General features: G+C 48.8%; 1 protein-coding gene across 1 annotated transcript; it reads right to left on the bottom strand.

The window, feature by feature from the left end:
- Positions 1-4,669: 4,669 nt before the first annotated feature.
- PRDM8 (PR/SET domain 8) lies at positions 4,670-14,429 on the bottom strand. The gene is made up of 4 exons (XM_053404319.1): positions 14,025-14,429; positions 10,616-10,836; positions 8,537-8,768; positions 4,670-6,787 (listed from the first exon to the last, which is right to left on the bottom strand). The coding sequence occupies exons 2-4, from the start codon at positions 10,832-10,834 to the stop codon at positions 5,295-5,297; spliced, it is 1,944 nt and encodes a 647-aa protein (XP_053260294.1). The 5' UTR covers positions 10,835-10,836; positions 14,025-14,429; the 3' UTR covers positions 4,670-5,294.
- Positions 14,430-14,903: the final 474 nt, after the last annotated feature.

The raw sequence follows: 14,903 nt of genomic DNA on the forward strand, positions 1-14,903 counted from the left end.
CAACACAAACCGATATGATTTGAAGTTTGACAGTTGATTACACATATACAGTAGACACAAAGACTGCACTCACAATGCCTCTTTGCACCAAGCACACACATATAAACAATAAATATAATAAACAAATATATAATAAACCTCCTGCTTATTGGGTTTACTGGGAAATAGGTCTCTCGGAGCTGAATGGAGGCTTGTTCCGAAGTCAGTGTGCTTAGATTCGCAATCGCGGTCTGATGCTTTGCGCGTTTACTGCGAAGTGTTCCATTGAGTTCTATGGAGTTTATTCCCCAGTAAGTAAAAACAGCTGTTGGTGCAAATGAGTGGACTTACTTGCGAATAAACAGGCCTAGGCTACACCTCACAGCATTTACACTTCGCATAGGACTGAGATAAATGGCTTGGGCACACGTGTTTAAGGCAACGTCTGAAAACACAAGCAACAATAGGTGATATTCCGTAGCTATGTGGTAACCTCACTGCGGCTATTTCAGATAAAGGCTCCAATACGGTGACATTTAAATTTCAACTAGTTAAATGTTTCTGAATTTAATAGGATCCCTCCATGTAGGTCTTTATAGCAGAGAATAATGCTATAATTATTAAGCTTACTTTCTTGGACGAAGTGCCACAGGGTTTCAACAGGAGGCAATTGCTTCCTAGTTAAGGTCGTGTAACAAAGATTTCTAAACTCCCAAAATACAACCTTGCTTTGAAGCCAACGGGACTAATTCCAAACATAATGTATTTTTAGATCGGGTTGCCAACCAAATGCCAGAATTGTAGCACTCTAGCCCTCTGAAGCCATGGGTTCCGGAAGCCAGAGCCAAATGCAAGCTGGCTTGGAAAGACTGCAACCTTATGCAGTCTCTCCTAGGAATAACTTGCTTACTTCTTAGCATAGGATCAGACTTCAGGTCCTACAGTGCCCAGCGAGAAATCCTACATATATACACACCTAGTTGCAAGTTCCATTGAACTCGGTAGGGCTTACTTCTGGGTAGACACGCACAGGAGCCGTTACTCTCAAGGAAGCATGCATAGGACTTCAGCCGCGCAAGGTGATCCTAAGGTACCCATATGAAATGCCCGCTGACTTCAGTAGGTCTCAGCATTCCTAACGCCATTGAATTCAATAGTAGGCAGTTAGGATTGCGCTGTTACCCTCTAGTACCTTAGTATGCAGCAAGGAGCCAAGCTAGGGCAATCTAAAAGCTCTAGGCAAAAGTCCCATCGTGGGTGCGTTAAAGTAACAGCAGAAAGCCGAGAAGACCCAGTCACAGACCTCTCTGTCTACCGCGTGGTTTGGACCTTAGTTCCGCTTCTGGTTTTAATCAACAGGAGGTGTTTCCACCACCTAGGAACGCAACCTGATCCTATGCGTGCTTATTTAAAAGTCCCACTGGGTTGAATGAGATCTGCCTTCCGTGTGGAATTGCCGTCCTAGGTTTTGCATGCTGACCTGGAAGCCAGTGCGCGTACAGTCGCCAATAGCTTGTGCAAGGATGTGCCAAGCGCATCAGCTAGAAATGCGAAGCTAAAGTAATCAAATGCCATACTCTGCAGCAGTTCTGTGGCTTGTCGCTTCGAAGATTACGCTTTGCGTTCGCCTTCAAAGATCCGCTGGGACGCTGATGTTTGGGGAGGAGGAATCTGCAGGGAAGCAGAATTATTGCAAACTCTGACTTTCCCATCCGGAATAACACCCCGGAAATGGGATTCTCCTTCCACTTTATAGATCAGATTTCCTTCAAGAATTTGGGAAAGAAAGAAAAACTCCACACCGCGATTTCTACTACTGCCTGACTGTTTGGTATTCTGAACTTGAAGTTATATTTCTTCACAACCTCTGCTTTGCAAAGAAATTGTATCATTCGACCCTCCCCACTCCCCCCCACGCGCCTTGACCGTTTCTTAAAAAGTTCTTCATCACATCCAAGTGCTTTTGAAGAAAATAAAGTCATTTATTGTCAAAGCATCCAACATACCCAGATAAACTATAAAGTTTAATAAATCTTTGTTGTTGTTGTTGTGGTTGTTGTGGTTGTTGTTCAAGAAAAGGAGAGAAAAGAAACACATAACTAGTTATTCAGACTTCATTTCACTGGCACAAAATTACACTTTGTATTAAAAGGAAATCCCGTATTTACAGAATTGATGACATTGTGCATCAAAGTCCATAATCTTTTTAATGTGGAACATGCACTCTTCCCATTGGAAACATAAAACGAATTCAAGTATGGATTTTATTACTATTATTTTTGCAGAGAGAGAGAGGGAGAGAGAAAGAGAGAGAGAGAGAGACTGTCATCAAATAAAGAAGAAAAGCTTTGCATCCTCTTTCAGTATTTTTTTTTAAATTTTGCTTTATATCTAAAATAAAATTTTTACCCTTACATATAGTTATTATTACAGCTAAACCATAAGTGCTTAATAATTTAAGTAGAAACGTATGACAAATGCATCAATATGTTGCAATATATGACATTTTAAAAATGTACTATTAAAAGTTATTTACTTTTTTTGGAAAGTGAAAATGCGTGCATTTGAAACAAAAGGAGGAAAAACACAAAGAAACCCACCCACCACCTTTTATTTTTTTTAATAAAAAAATTATGCAAGGTAAACATATTATGCACAGGCATAAGATTTTCAACAGTGATTTGGGGTGTTTTGCTTCATTTGTGTTTGGACTCAGTGCCCAAGAGAAGCAGAAAGGCTCTCGATATGCAGAGACAGAGTGACCGTAATAACCCTAAATGCAGAAGTAAACCAAGGTGTGTACTCTGAGGCAAGCCCAGTTCATCCCAATGGGACTTTCTTGTGAGTAAGCATGCACAAGATTTCAGGCTTAAATTTGCAAGGTACTCCAATAAAATAGCAGTAATGCAGAGACCATGAAGGAGGCCAAAAAAAATAAAAGCCAAAAGAAGCAGCAGCTGTGACTGTTCAACTTCTGGTGCTGCTGTGGTGCAATGCTCCAGCTGTTGGAATGGCCATGGGGTTACTAATGAGAAAGTGCTTTTATTTAATTTATTATATCCTGCCTTTCCTCCAAGGAGATCAAGGCGACGTCCTGTTCCTCCCCATTTTATTTTATTTCAGATTTAGCAAGAGTGCCCTCCCTTTCTTTTTGAAGTGGAAAAAAACTTCCAAGGTTCTGCAGTTATTTTAAAAAGGATAAATAAATGAAGGGTTCTTAGGTGACTCTTTGCTTCAGATTTTCTTGGCTGGGTCTGCAACCTGTTCTCATTTCTACCTGTATTGTATGAAATATTCCATTGTTTCCATCATCCGCTCCTAAACTATTTGTTTAGGAGGACCAGTTGGCACTTTGTTCACCTTCACTCCTATCAGAACAGAAGCAGACATTTGGGACTCACCACACATAACACCAGTCAATATGGTGATAAAATTCATGCCCAGTTTTGTACTGGAGAAGGGGAGGTGTCATGCATGCCTCAGCTTGGCTTAAAGGTAAAGGTAAAGGGACCCCTGACCATTAAGTCCAGTCACGGACGACTCTGGGGTTGTAGTGCTCATCTCACTTTACTGGCCAAGGGAGCTGGCGTACAGCTTCCGGGTCATGTGGCCAGCATGACTAAGCCGCTTCTGGCGAACCAGAGCAGCACACGGAAATGCCATTTACCTTCCTGCTGGAGTGGTACCTATTTATCTACTTGCACTGTGACGTGCTTTCAAACTGCTAGGTTGGCAGGAGCAGGGACCGAGCAATGGGAGCTCACCCCGTCGTGGGGATTTGAACCACTGACCTTCTGATTGGCAAGCCCTAGGCTTTGTGGTTTAGACCACAGTGCCACCCACGTCCCGTCCAGCTTGGCTTACATCTTCCATTACATTTTCATTTCCCGTCAGCTCCAAGAGAGGGTTGAGATGCTCATAGTGCTGCTGGTTCTTATCTAAGAATGCCTTCAAAGAACACAGCAGCCACATGGCTCACTCGCAACTCTGGGTTGGGGAACCCTTTTCCTCCCTAAGGGCCACATCCTGGCATGACAGGCTTCCAGCTTTTGGCAGGCCATATTGCCAGAGTGAGGAGAGGCAAAAGTGTGTGGGACCAGAGGCAATAGTGAGCAGAGCAACAGATGGAGCAGCTCACCTTTGTATGCTAAGCTACACCACATCTCTCTCCATGCAAGTGGGCAAGAAGCACTATCACCATTCAATGGCATATCCCAGCCAGGCAAAAGTTCTCAGGGAACATTCACAGCAGGGCCAGTGAAGGGTGTGGTTTGTAGAGAAGGGCGTAGCCTTGGTTGCATGGCCTGAGGGTCAGAGAGAGGCCATGGGGGCTACATTCAGGCCACAGGCCCAAGGTGTTCCATCCCTGCTCTAAAACCATTCCACTTTACAGTCACATCCTATGCATGTTTAAGAAGGGCTCCCAGAGATCAGTGGGGCTTCCATAGGATTGCACACATGTAGTCCTAAGTCCCCCTAGGTTTGAAGGTCTCATTCCAAAATTAATTAGATTATTTTAGGGCTCTGGCATTCTTAAGACCCATCCCACAGCAGCTTAACTTGGAGTCACAGCTATTCCAGTGAAAATGGTTTATTGCCTCTGGTTACAACCCAGTCACTCCAAACAGCAATAGTAGTAGCAGTAATGATGATGACAATAATATCTGAAATCTTGGGACTCCACATCAGAAAAAGTGGCATGATGTAGGGTTAGGCAAGTTGTGAAAGTTAATTCATCAGAAGTTGATGAAGCTATGCCAGAATAAATTGCTTTGTGGAATATTCTGGAGGTATCATGTAAAAATCAAAGACTCTGCAGTTACTTCCATTTTAAGGGCCCTTTAAAGCCTTCCGGTGAAGCTCTGGTGGGAATCAAGGAGGCTACTCCAAAACTATTCTGGGATGCCTGATCCGCAGCCTCCATCACCCTGCTCCTCTCGTTGCTGATGCTGCAATGCTACTTTGCATTTTAAGTGCCCGTGAGTGTGTCTCTCACCCCAGGGATGCAGGCCTACAGGTGTGTGTGCACATGGATATGCCGTATTGCGCTCCCCCTCTCTTTGGAAACCTGGACACTACAAATGCAGACCAGCTTGAGACCGGTTTCGCCTTCACAGCATGCCCAAAAGAATTCTGGGAAGTTGAACGTTTGTCCCGGTCCCGGGAAACTCTCCACCAGAGAGATAGAGATTTCCCGGAACCTACAATTCCCAGAATTCCTTGGAGGAGGAGGAAGAGGGGTGGCAGTGGGTTGGGCAGGAGGCCCTGAAAGTTGCGCTGCGCTTGGGGTTTCGTTGCACATAGCCAGGCCCGCCTCAGTTGTGCGAAGTCATGTGCCTGGAGAGGTGGTGGCGCTCCCGGAAGGACTCGTTGCATATGGGGCACTTCAGCTTCTCCTCGCGCCGCCTCTTGACCAGCGGCTCGAGCGCGTACTCCTTTTTGTGGTGGGAGCGCATGTGGTAAACCAAGTCGGAGGTCATGCGGAAGGAGGCGTTGCACTTGGCGCACCAGTTCTGCGCCGGCAGGCACAGCGAAGTGAAGGACGGCGGCAGCAGCGTGAGGGCCGAGGGCAGCTGCAGCTGGAGGGGACCCGCTGCCGCCGCTGCCGCCGCCACGGCCGCCGCCGAGCTCTTGGGCCAAAAGGTGGTGGCGTAGAGGAAGGGGCTTTGCTTGGGCAGCCCGCCCCCTCCCGCGGTGCCCCCAACTCCTCCTGCTCCTCCAGCCCCGGCAGCTCCTCCTGCTCCTCCGCCGCCGCCGTTCAGTTCCCCGGGCGCGCCCTGCAGCTTGACCGCCAGCGGGTCCGGCGCGTAAAGGCGCGCGCCTCCTTCCGCGCCCGCGTGGCAGCCGGCTTCCACCAGCGCGCTCAGCTTCTGGCCCAGCACCAGCTGCGTAACGTGGGCCGACGAAGAGGCCGACGAAGTGGAGAAAGTGGATCTCGCGGGCTGCGAGAACGCGCTCTTCCTCTCCTCGGGGCTGCCCACGCTGGAAGGCTGCGAGGAGGGCACTGTGGAGAAGGCGCTGCCTCCGGAGCGCGCGCCCAGCAGGTGCCCGGGCGCCTTGTCCGCCGCGCCGCCCGCTTGCGCGCTGCCCGGGGAGCCTCGCTCTTTCTCCTCGTCGCCTGCTTCCAGCCCTCGGGAGGCCTTCTTCACTTCCACGAAGGCGCTCCGCTTGGCTTCTCCAGTCTCCGGGCTGGGCGGGCCGAACAGACGGCTGCTCTCCTCCAGGCCGAAATAGCTCCCCGCCGGCCGGTATTGCTGCTGCGGGGTGCACACGAGCTCCTCCTTCGGCGAAGAAGGCACCGGCCTCTCCAAGCGCCCTCTAGCCGCTGCCGCCGCTGCTCCTCTCTCCTCCGCCAGCTGCTCCCCGGCCGGGTATTTCCTCTTGGCTCTGCTGCCGTGGCTCTGGCTGGCGTCCGGGCTGCCCTCCAGCTGCTCCCGGCTGCTGGGGGAGCTGCTGTTGTGCCGAGAGTTCTCCAGCTCGCGCGCCAAGTTGTGGAAGTCCGTGGAAGGCTTGGTCACGCCCGCGTTGCCGTTGCTGTCCTGAGCGCCGTGGTAGTGGTGGCGATGGTGCTGGGGAGGCGGGTGCTGAGGCGTGGCGCCCCCGGTGGGCTTGCCGTGGAACTTGGTGGCTCCCGGCCCCAGGGCGCCCTCCTGCTCCTTGGTGTTGCTGTCCTTGGTGCTGGAGTCGTCGGCCGGGCTGCTGTCTGCGCCGTGCAGTCGCTTGGGGCAGCGGAAGCGCAGGTGCGCCACGTACGGGAACTCGAACTGGAAACGCTGGCTGCACTCGATGCAAGTATAAGGGGGCGAATCTGGAGCGATGAAGGAAGCAACACAGACGTACAGGAAAAGAGTCCGTTAGTCATCTGCTCCAGCAAGTCCACTCGCCAAATAGTCCCTTGCAGAGAGATAGCGCGCAACGCTCACTTTCACCCAAGGGCGACCACACAAAGCACTGATCTAAAACCTCCGTTTAGGATCCACACACCTTTAGGATCCTCCTAGAATCGTAGCCTCTCAGAGATAGCAGTGCCTTGCAGGAAACTTTTTGCATCCACAGAAAACCTAGCATCTGTGGGAACAGACTCAGAGGGTCTTCTGAGTCATCTTTAAGACTCTACAACATTTGCCATAATCTCTTGCGAAGGTTTTTGTAGACCTTGAAGTCTACAAAATGCCCATGGTCAATTGTTCAACTAAAAAATAATAACCATTGGCTATAACACAGCTACTTCCTTATGTGAAAATGCAAGCTACCTTGAACTTCAAGGAGCCCAGAGCCTGTTTTACTCTCACAAAGCCCCACCCTGCAAGGTTGTGGCTTGCTCTTGCAGGGACTGGACACTATTTTCTATTGCCAAGCCAATTGCTGCGCCACACTAAATTAAGGCAGTTTAGGAGGCCAACCAGTCTTTGGGAGTAGTTTTTAAGAGCACTGCAAGGACTAGCATTGGCTGACTAATAGAACCTCTTATAAGTTCTACAGTGCCAAAACCCCAACAGCCTGGTTTATTACTTATCTCAATCCATCAAGAGGTCAGCTGAGTAACACAAGTGTCCATCTGAGTAGGAATGTAGATTGAATGAGTTCGTGAGATGGTGAGCATTCCTATTTGGGGCATTAGTTCCACCCAACAAACAAGAATAGACTTGGACTATTATTACTATTATTTAATAGAGAGATGTGTTCAGTTGCATCCTTTTGACCTACATTTTTTGCAGGAATTTCTGAGGTCTACAGATGTTTTCGTATTTATAAGGGACATGCTCAAAATCAAATACTTCAAACCACAGGGCTTCCAACACAACCCATCTGTGTTAAGGGATCCTGAGTCGGCTTCCTTAGGGAAGGAGGTATGTACTGTCGTGCAGGACACATCAAGGCTTGCCTGCTCCAGCTTTGCAAGATTTCCAGCAACAAGCAGGGGGCTAGTCCTTCACCAGGATCAACTTTCTCCCCTAAGTGGCTGTTGTTAATCCAGCAGCATCAAGGCACAGTGGCACATGAAAGAATATTGAAGTCACTGTCTACTCAGTTCCACTGTGCTAAATGGAACTTCCTCTCAGACAGTGTGTTTGGAATGTCCAACCAACAGGAAGTCTCTGTCCCGAGGAGCTTACAAACTGCATTTCCAAGGAGACAGGAAAGGAGAGGCCAGTGTAACTATAATGAACAGCAGAAGGGAAAGAAATGTCAGGTTTCCCTTTCTGTCTTCAGAGTGCTGTGGATAGTATTGCTAAAACCTTTCAGCACCCAAAGTTCTGGGAAGCTTGGGGGGGTCCTTGACTCCCCCTCCCCAGTTCCCTTTATCCTTTTTAATGCTGTGGGAATTTAAGGGTCTTAACAGTCTTCCAGCTAATATGGTGTTTCCAAATGGTGTCAAGTTGGACGCGATAGAGTGCAAGGAACTAACCTTGATTTGCCCCTGCTAAGTTGGCTCGGCCCCATTTTGGGGCTGGTTTTGGGGTTTCTCCCTGTCCTCTTTTCTAGGCAAACCTAGAACCATTAACCCCCGTCCCTCGTCCCCCGGCAGACCCCACAAGAACAAGCCTTGACCTACCATTCATTTTGCTGTGCGTCCTGGCGGTGCTCAGCAGCAGTAACTCGGTCAGCTCCTTCCCGTACCAAACCAATAATTCCTCGTCTTTGGCAATCCGTCGGAGGGAGCGGTAAAACAATTGTCCATTTTTTATGTAGGCTTCGAGGTTTTGCTCCTCTTTGTCTCTGGCAGACTGGACCAGCCGCAGCCACATTAAGCCTTCCGAGGAGCCGTTGGCTGCCGAGGTGTCTACCTGGAAGGGAGGAACGGCGACGCGATTAAAACAGGACACTCTCCGCCCACCAGCCTCCTCGAATCCAGACGCGGGGGTGTCCCTCCCCCCATGAAGAAAGCGCTTGGATCGGCGGGACACAGCGCCCCAGCTCTTCCAGAGTGACGGACTTAAAAACCAAAAGGTCCAATCCTGCCGCCTTTCAAGGAATGGGAGTTCTGCTTCGGCCCAAACCTGCGCACGACCCTCTGAGTTTAAGTCTTAGGCTGCAATCCTGAGCACACTGGCTACGTCCCTATACATAAAAAGCTCAGGTAAACTACGTGACGTTTAAGCAATTTGAGAACTTTGGCTCATTATTAGACCTATTTCGTGGGCTCAGGAGGCGGATGTGCCCTGAGATCGGGTGACGTGGGGTGGTGGTGAATAAATCGAGCTAATAAGATGAAAATGATACTGCATTTAACTGCATTTCGCAGGCGAAAGCAAAGCCCTGATGATTCCTCTCTGCGCTCATAAACGCGCTGCGGTGAAGCAGCCTGAAAGACAGGTATTCAAAAGGATCGCTTTCACCCATCTCGACTCATTAACAAGTATATTGATTTAAAACGGGGCGGCTCCCCTCAACGCCTGCTAAATCATCATTGGCATAGCAGTGCAGATGCGGATGCGAATCAGTTCCTCCTAGTCTAGACTCTTTTAAAAAAACCAAAAGTTGTTGAATGAGCTTAAGTCTGGGCATTAAGGGTAAAGCGATTATGAGGAGAAACGCGCACTGTATTCAGCCCAATTATCAAGCACAGCTCGGACATTTGTCCAGTTTACACCCATACGCACACCCTAAACAGATCACTCAGAAATCGTCCCTGAAACGAACGGGAACTCTCTATAATCACGAAGTCAATACCATTTGCACTTCTGGTCCCCATTTATTTCTGCATGAAGCGCACTAAGAAGGAACCCCCCGCCTAAGGTCGCAGCCTAAAATAGGCTTGAATAAAATCCAGGCACTTTGGATTAATTTAGAGGCTGGATGCGACTGGTCTTCACCTAATTTTCCCGATGAATTGTGTGCGCGCATGAAAGAGCAGCTGACAGGGAAACCGAAGTCCCCCGGGATTTAATAATCCTACGGATCCTTTCCTTTGAACTATTCCATAGCAGGTGGCGCACGGAGCAAACATCAGCAGGATTCGACCCTGTCCTTTCGCCTCTTTTCCCTCCCTTAGTCTCCCCACCCCACCCCCCTCGCAAGAGCAGAAAAGTGTTTTGGGTTGGAAGGAAACGTCCTGTTTAAACAGGTGAAATGTTCACTCCGAATCCTCCATTCCCTACAATATTTCAAATTCACACCAGGGCATTTGCTAAAATGATTTTTTTTTTAAAAAAAATCGCTTCTGTGTCCCTAAGCGGGGGGGAAGCATACAGTTCTCGATCCGCAGCCCAATGAAGACACAATCCTTGGATTAAGTTGATTGGCAGCCTGGGTCCTAAAGATTTTATTCGAAGCAAAGCCTATCGGTTTGGCTTCGCATCAGTTTTAAGCCACCTTGACCCCGGTGTCCTTAAGCACAGTAGCTCAGAAGTAACTCGTTCGTTTCAATTAAACTTCCACATAAGAAATGTAGGATTGGAATGTTCAGAATAAACCCCACCTCCCTCAGATGCAATTTGATTTACTTCCGAATTAATGTGCATTAGGGTTATAAAAGGATGCTGATTCGCGATCCTATTAATTCCCCTGACTTGGAGATAATGTTCAGGACCGGAGGACTAGCTGCTGCCTTAAAGCCAAGGTTAGCGGGCTGGTGGATCTCGGTGCTTTTCGCCTCGGCAAGAGAGCAATTCTCCCCTCACCACCCCCTTACCCTGAATATATAGGGCACGGTCCTCTTGTCGGTGGACTTGAGCGCGACGAAAGCGATGCTGTCGTAGAGCGAGGTATGGCTGAGGACGCAAGGGCCGAAGATGGCGTTTTCCGGGATGTCACAAGTGGTGTAAACGCTGGTGAAAATGTCCGTCAGACACTGCTGGACCGCTTTGGCGTCTCCATCCCATATCCCTCTGTGCATCCCGGTGTCCTCCATCACTGGAAACGGGGGGATAGGAAGGGAGGGAGGAAAGAAGGAAGGAAGGATAAAGAGCTCAGTCAACTGGTAGGGGCGCCCTCGGTGGCTCCAAGAGACATTCCCGAAAGATGGTACTATCTGGAAGGAAGTCTGACCGAAGCCAATATGTCCAAGAGACAAAAGATCTAGACGCGCATCCATAATAACACTCTCGTTTGGAAGGAAGGCGCAGTTAGGAACTTCATATTGAATTGCATCGTACCAACAACAACACGTAATTCACCCAGATATGTCCTCTGAAGTCCCACGTATTTCATTTAATCGTACGCTTAAGCCTGCGATCCTGTGCAAGCTTACTCGGAAGGAAGCCTCGCTGGACAGAATAAGATTTACTTTTTCCGAGTAATGGGTGATGCAACTGGGCTTCCCTCACTCAAATCAACAGGACTTAAAAGAGCATAACTTTGACCGGATAAACAATGTCAAAACAGCAGCACCATTAATAACAATAATCCCAAAGATAACTTATTTGAAGCCCTATGCTAAACTGTCACTTGAAAGTAATGTTCCCGTCGTTCCAAAGAAGCGTCGGCTGAAAGGTGAAGCAGAACAGGGTCGCTGTATCATTTCGCGCGAATGAAACGGCTAGGTGATGCAATGCCTTTTGAAAAGTAAAGAAGGAAAGGGGAAAACCAAAACGCGAGGGATCCTAGCGACTGAATGGAGATGTCTTATCGAGACAGAATGAAGCACAGGCAAGGACAGACAGACAGAAGCGCAGGCTCGCTATCTAACGCAGCTCTTTCAGCCCTGTGTTATGTGGATAAAATCCACACCCGGCCTTTTGCCACGGAAAGTCAGCGGCAAAACTCCCCGGGCGCTTCTCAGCACCCTTCCTTTTGATTCAGCACGCATTTCTTGGAACTTCGCAGCAGGAGGGCCTCGTCCCCGCGTCTCCCACTCCGCCTGCCTCGAAAGCTCCTGTCCCAGAATAGTGTAGAGGTCCGTTTGGGCCTCCTTCGCCCTGGCAGCCCCTGGGAAGGTCCGGGCTCCCTTTCCCCGCCCCGCGCGAGGCTGGTGACGGGCCGGCGTGGCAAATGGATTTGGAGGGCCTTGTCAGTGTCGCTGATTTGATGTCAGCTAACCTTTCGCCGGAGTCTACAAGAGGGAACGTATGTCTGCTCATTACCATAATCCCGCACTTTCCCTCGGAGACTTTAATTAAAAGCAGCGAGCAGAGGTAATTATTTCTTACCTCGGCACGCTTATTTATGGGAGGCGGGCGAATCCCAGCTCCCTTGTCGTACACGGGGACGCGTCCAAGCCCGACGCCAGCCGGGCTTAGGAACTGGTGAGCGGGGACGCATTTGTGGCCAATGCGAACAGCAACAACAAACACTTCCAATTTAACCTTAAAAATAAAATAAGTTTCTTGTCTTTTTTTAAAAAAGGATATTGGATAGAAAATGAATAATGTAGGGCTGTCCCCAAATCTGCCCTTGGTTAGAAGGAAACGACTGCTTGGATAGAAGGAAATAGATCCGTTTTAAAGAAGCCGTTCCAGGGAGCGCTACACTGGAAGGTCTCCTGCGCGAGGCCCGCGGCGGCAAGGACTGAGAGGTGGCGTTCACTTCGGCGGGGCGTGCGCAGGAGACTACCCCCCTCCCCCGGATCGTGGCCACCAGGCGGAGAATGGGGTCGCCCCATTCACAGGGGGCCTATGTGCATTATTAGGAAGGCGAGCGGGGATGGCCGTGTGCTTAAAAGAAAACTCCCCTCCACCCCAACTCGGACTGCACGCGAAACCTTTAATTTACTTTTTTATTTTACAGGGATCAAGTCTTTGATTCTTCAAAGACTTTTACAGGGATCAAGTCTTTTGATTCATTATCAGTGTAACGAGGCACTATTCTCCCGACTGCTTAGCAAAGTGGCTCGGATTTGGCAGAGAAAGCAGGAAACAGCAGGTTCCCCATAATTTACCGAAAATTGGTGGTTGCATAACAATATCAGTATGGTGGCTTGCTTGTTGCCCTCTCGTTATTTGTGATCAAACAGGCAAATCAACTGGATTTTTAATAAATAATAATAATAATAATAATAATAATAATAATAATAATAATAATAATAATAAAATACGCCATCCTTTCTGGGCTCCAGTGTAACTGTTACTACCCGCTCCTCCATCCCACATTTACAGTCTTCCGAAGGCGATGGGGGTGAGGAGGGAAGTTTCTCTCGGTTGGTGCCAAGTTCATCTATTAATTACCCGGCTGAAAGGTCATAGTTTCTGGGTGGCGTCCCCCCACCCCGCCCCAGTTTAAAAACAAAAATCAAGCACTGAGAAGAAAAGAAATAAATCCATCTGCGGAATAGACTTGTGTATTTTCGCCGGCTTTTCATTTAGCTGAGATAATCTGCACCCCCTCACGCTAGTATGTGTGTATGTGTGTGTGAATAATTATATGTATCCTACACACACACACGCACACACACGCACACACACACACACACACACGCTTTCCTTTTTCTACAGGATCCCTTTTTAAATAATTGTGCTGTAGGTCGTCGCGTTACAAGGCGCAGCAGCGGGGACACGGTCATTAAAATGCAATTCGGTCTAACAATACGAGAGAGCCATCCTGGAGGGGAAAAGAAGCCGGTGGACGCAACTCAAGGAAAGAAAGAAAGAAAGAAAGAAAGAAAGAAAGAAAGAAAGAAACTGAAATCAACCCATTCTGTCTCTCTGAAATCTCTTACGAACTCACAACCTCAAAAAGGACCGTATCTGCAGCCACCAAATTCATCCCCTCTGTTTCTGCCTCTCTCTGCGCTCCGATCTTTCTTTTTTGGGTGGGTTGCGGGGGGAAAGGAAGGGATGTTTGCTAAAACAAAACAAAAAAAGGACACACGCAACCGCGACTTTTAGTCCTTTCCCGCCTGCCTTGTCCACCAAAATAATAATCCAAACACATCCTATAACTCTACCCTTTGTATTGATCCGCCTGGCGTGACATCTTCCTTTCATCCACCACCTTTCCCCCCCTTTTGGTGCTATGAAATAAAACCGAAAGGAGGAAGGAGAAGAGAGAGAAGGGGTGGGTTTTTTTGTGGGGGGGGGGCGGACGGTCGGGAAAGAGAAGGAAGAAATAACCCCCAAACAATTTTTTCCCCCACGCTGTAATAGGACGCATGCATCTTTACTTACCAGGAATAAGGTCAGGATTATAATCCTAAAGACAGAAGGGGAAAGGGGATTGAAAAGCAAAAGCGGAAAAACAAAACCAAAAATTGATAATCCCCAGCAGAAAGTGGCAAAAAAAGAGGAAAAAAATGACGAGTTGAGAGAGATCCCCTTGTTCTTTTTTTTTTTTTTTTTTGGAGAAGTGGGGTGAGGGGGGGGTGAGGGAGAAGCACCCAGATCTATTGTATCAGTGTATATTTTCCATGGCAGTGGGGAAGAAGATGCTGGGAGCGCTCCGTGTCTCTGGTGGGCTTGGTGCAAAAAAAAAAAAAAAGCTCGGAGGAGAAGGAGGAGGAAGGGAGAGGGAGGCAGGCAGAGAGACTTGTGCAGATGGACCCGATGCAGTGACTGACTGGCACCCAGACACACCGTTTTTGTTTGCTGCACATAATCTGCCCAATGACGCGTGACAGCCCCACCTCCCTTCCCTTTTAACTCTTTCCTGGGCTCCGCCAGCGGCTGCTCCTCTCGCCGCCAGCCTCGCCTGCTTTCTTCTCTCCCCGCCTCCACCCACTTACTCACTCCGAGCACATTTTGGAGAGGTCTTCCCCCTCTCTCTTCAGCCCTCGCCCTCCGCTCGCCTCCGAGCTTTGGCTCCCTTGCTCAGACCTCAAAAAGCTCTTGGTCCTGCGGAGCCCTGCTTGTAGGGTGTGCGTAAAAATAAGCGCGCCAAAGGAAGGAGGGGAGAGGGCGCGATCCCAGGCAAAGAGGAACCCCATTGAGGACAATGGGAGAGAAATGAATGAGGTCACTGGAGGTGCGTAAACCGCTCCGTTGGAATGAGGGGATCTAAGAGGAGGCTGACTTTGGCCAGGATCCCTTCCATGTAAATGAATAGGAGTC

The sequence above is a fragment of the Podarcis raffonei genome, chromosome 9 (genome assembly GCF_027172205.1).
Source record: "Podarcis raffonei isolate rPodRaf1 chromosome 9, rPodRaf1.pri, whole genome shotgun sequence".
In the NCBI taxonomy this organism is placed as follows: domain Eukaryota; kingdom Metazoa; phylum Chordata; class Lepidosauria; order Squamata; family Lacertidae; genus Podarcis; species Podarcis raffonei.

Bases quoted from the DNA above. Each gene is read 5' to 3' on its own strand.
- PRDM8 (XM_053404319.1), bottom strand. From the start codon at position 10,834: ATGGAGGACACCGGGATGCACAGAGGGATATGGGATGGAGACGCCAAA. The intron at 8,769-10,615 runs GTAAGGGGGTGG...CCTCCCTTCCAG, and splicing joins CCGTGCCCTATATATTCAGG to GTAGACACCTCGGCAGCCAA. The intron at 6,788-8,536 runs GTAGGTCAAGGC...TCATCGCTCCAG, and splicing joins GACGCACAGCAAAATGAATG to ATTCGCCCCCTTATACTTGC.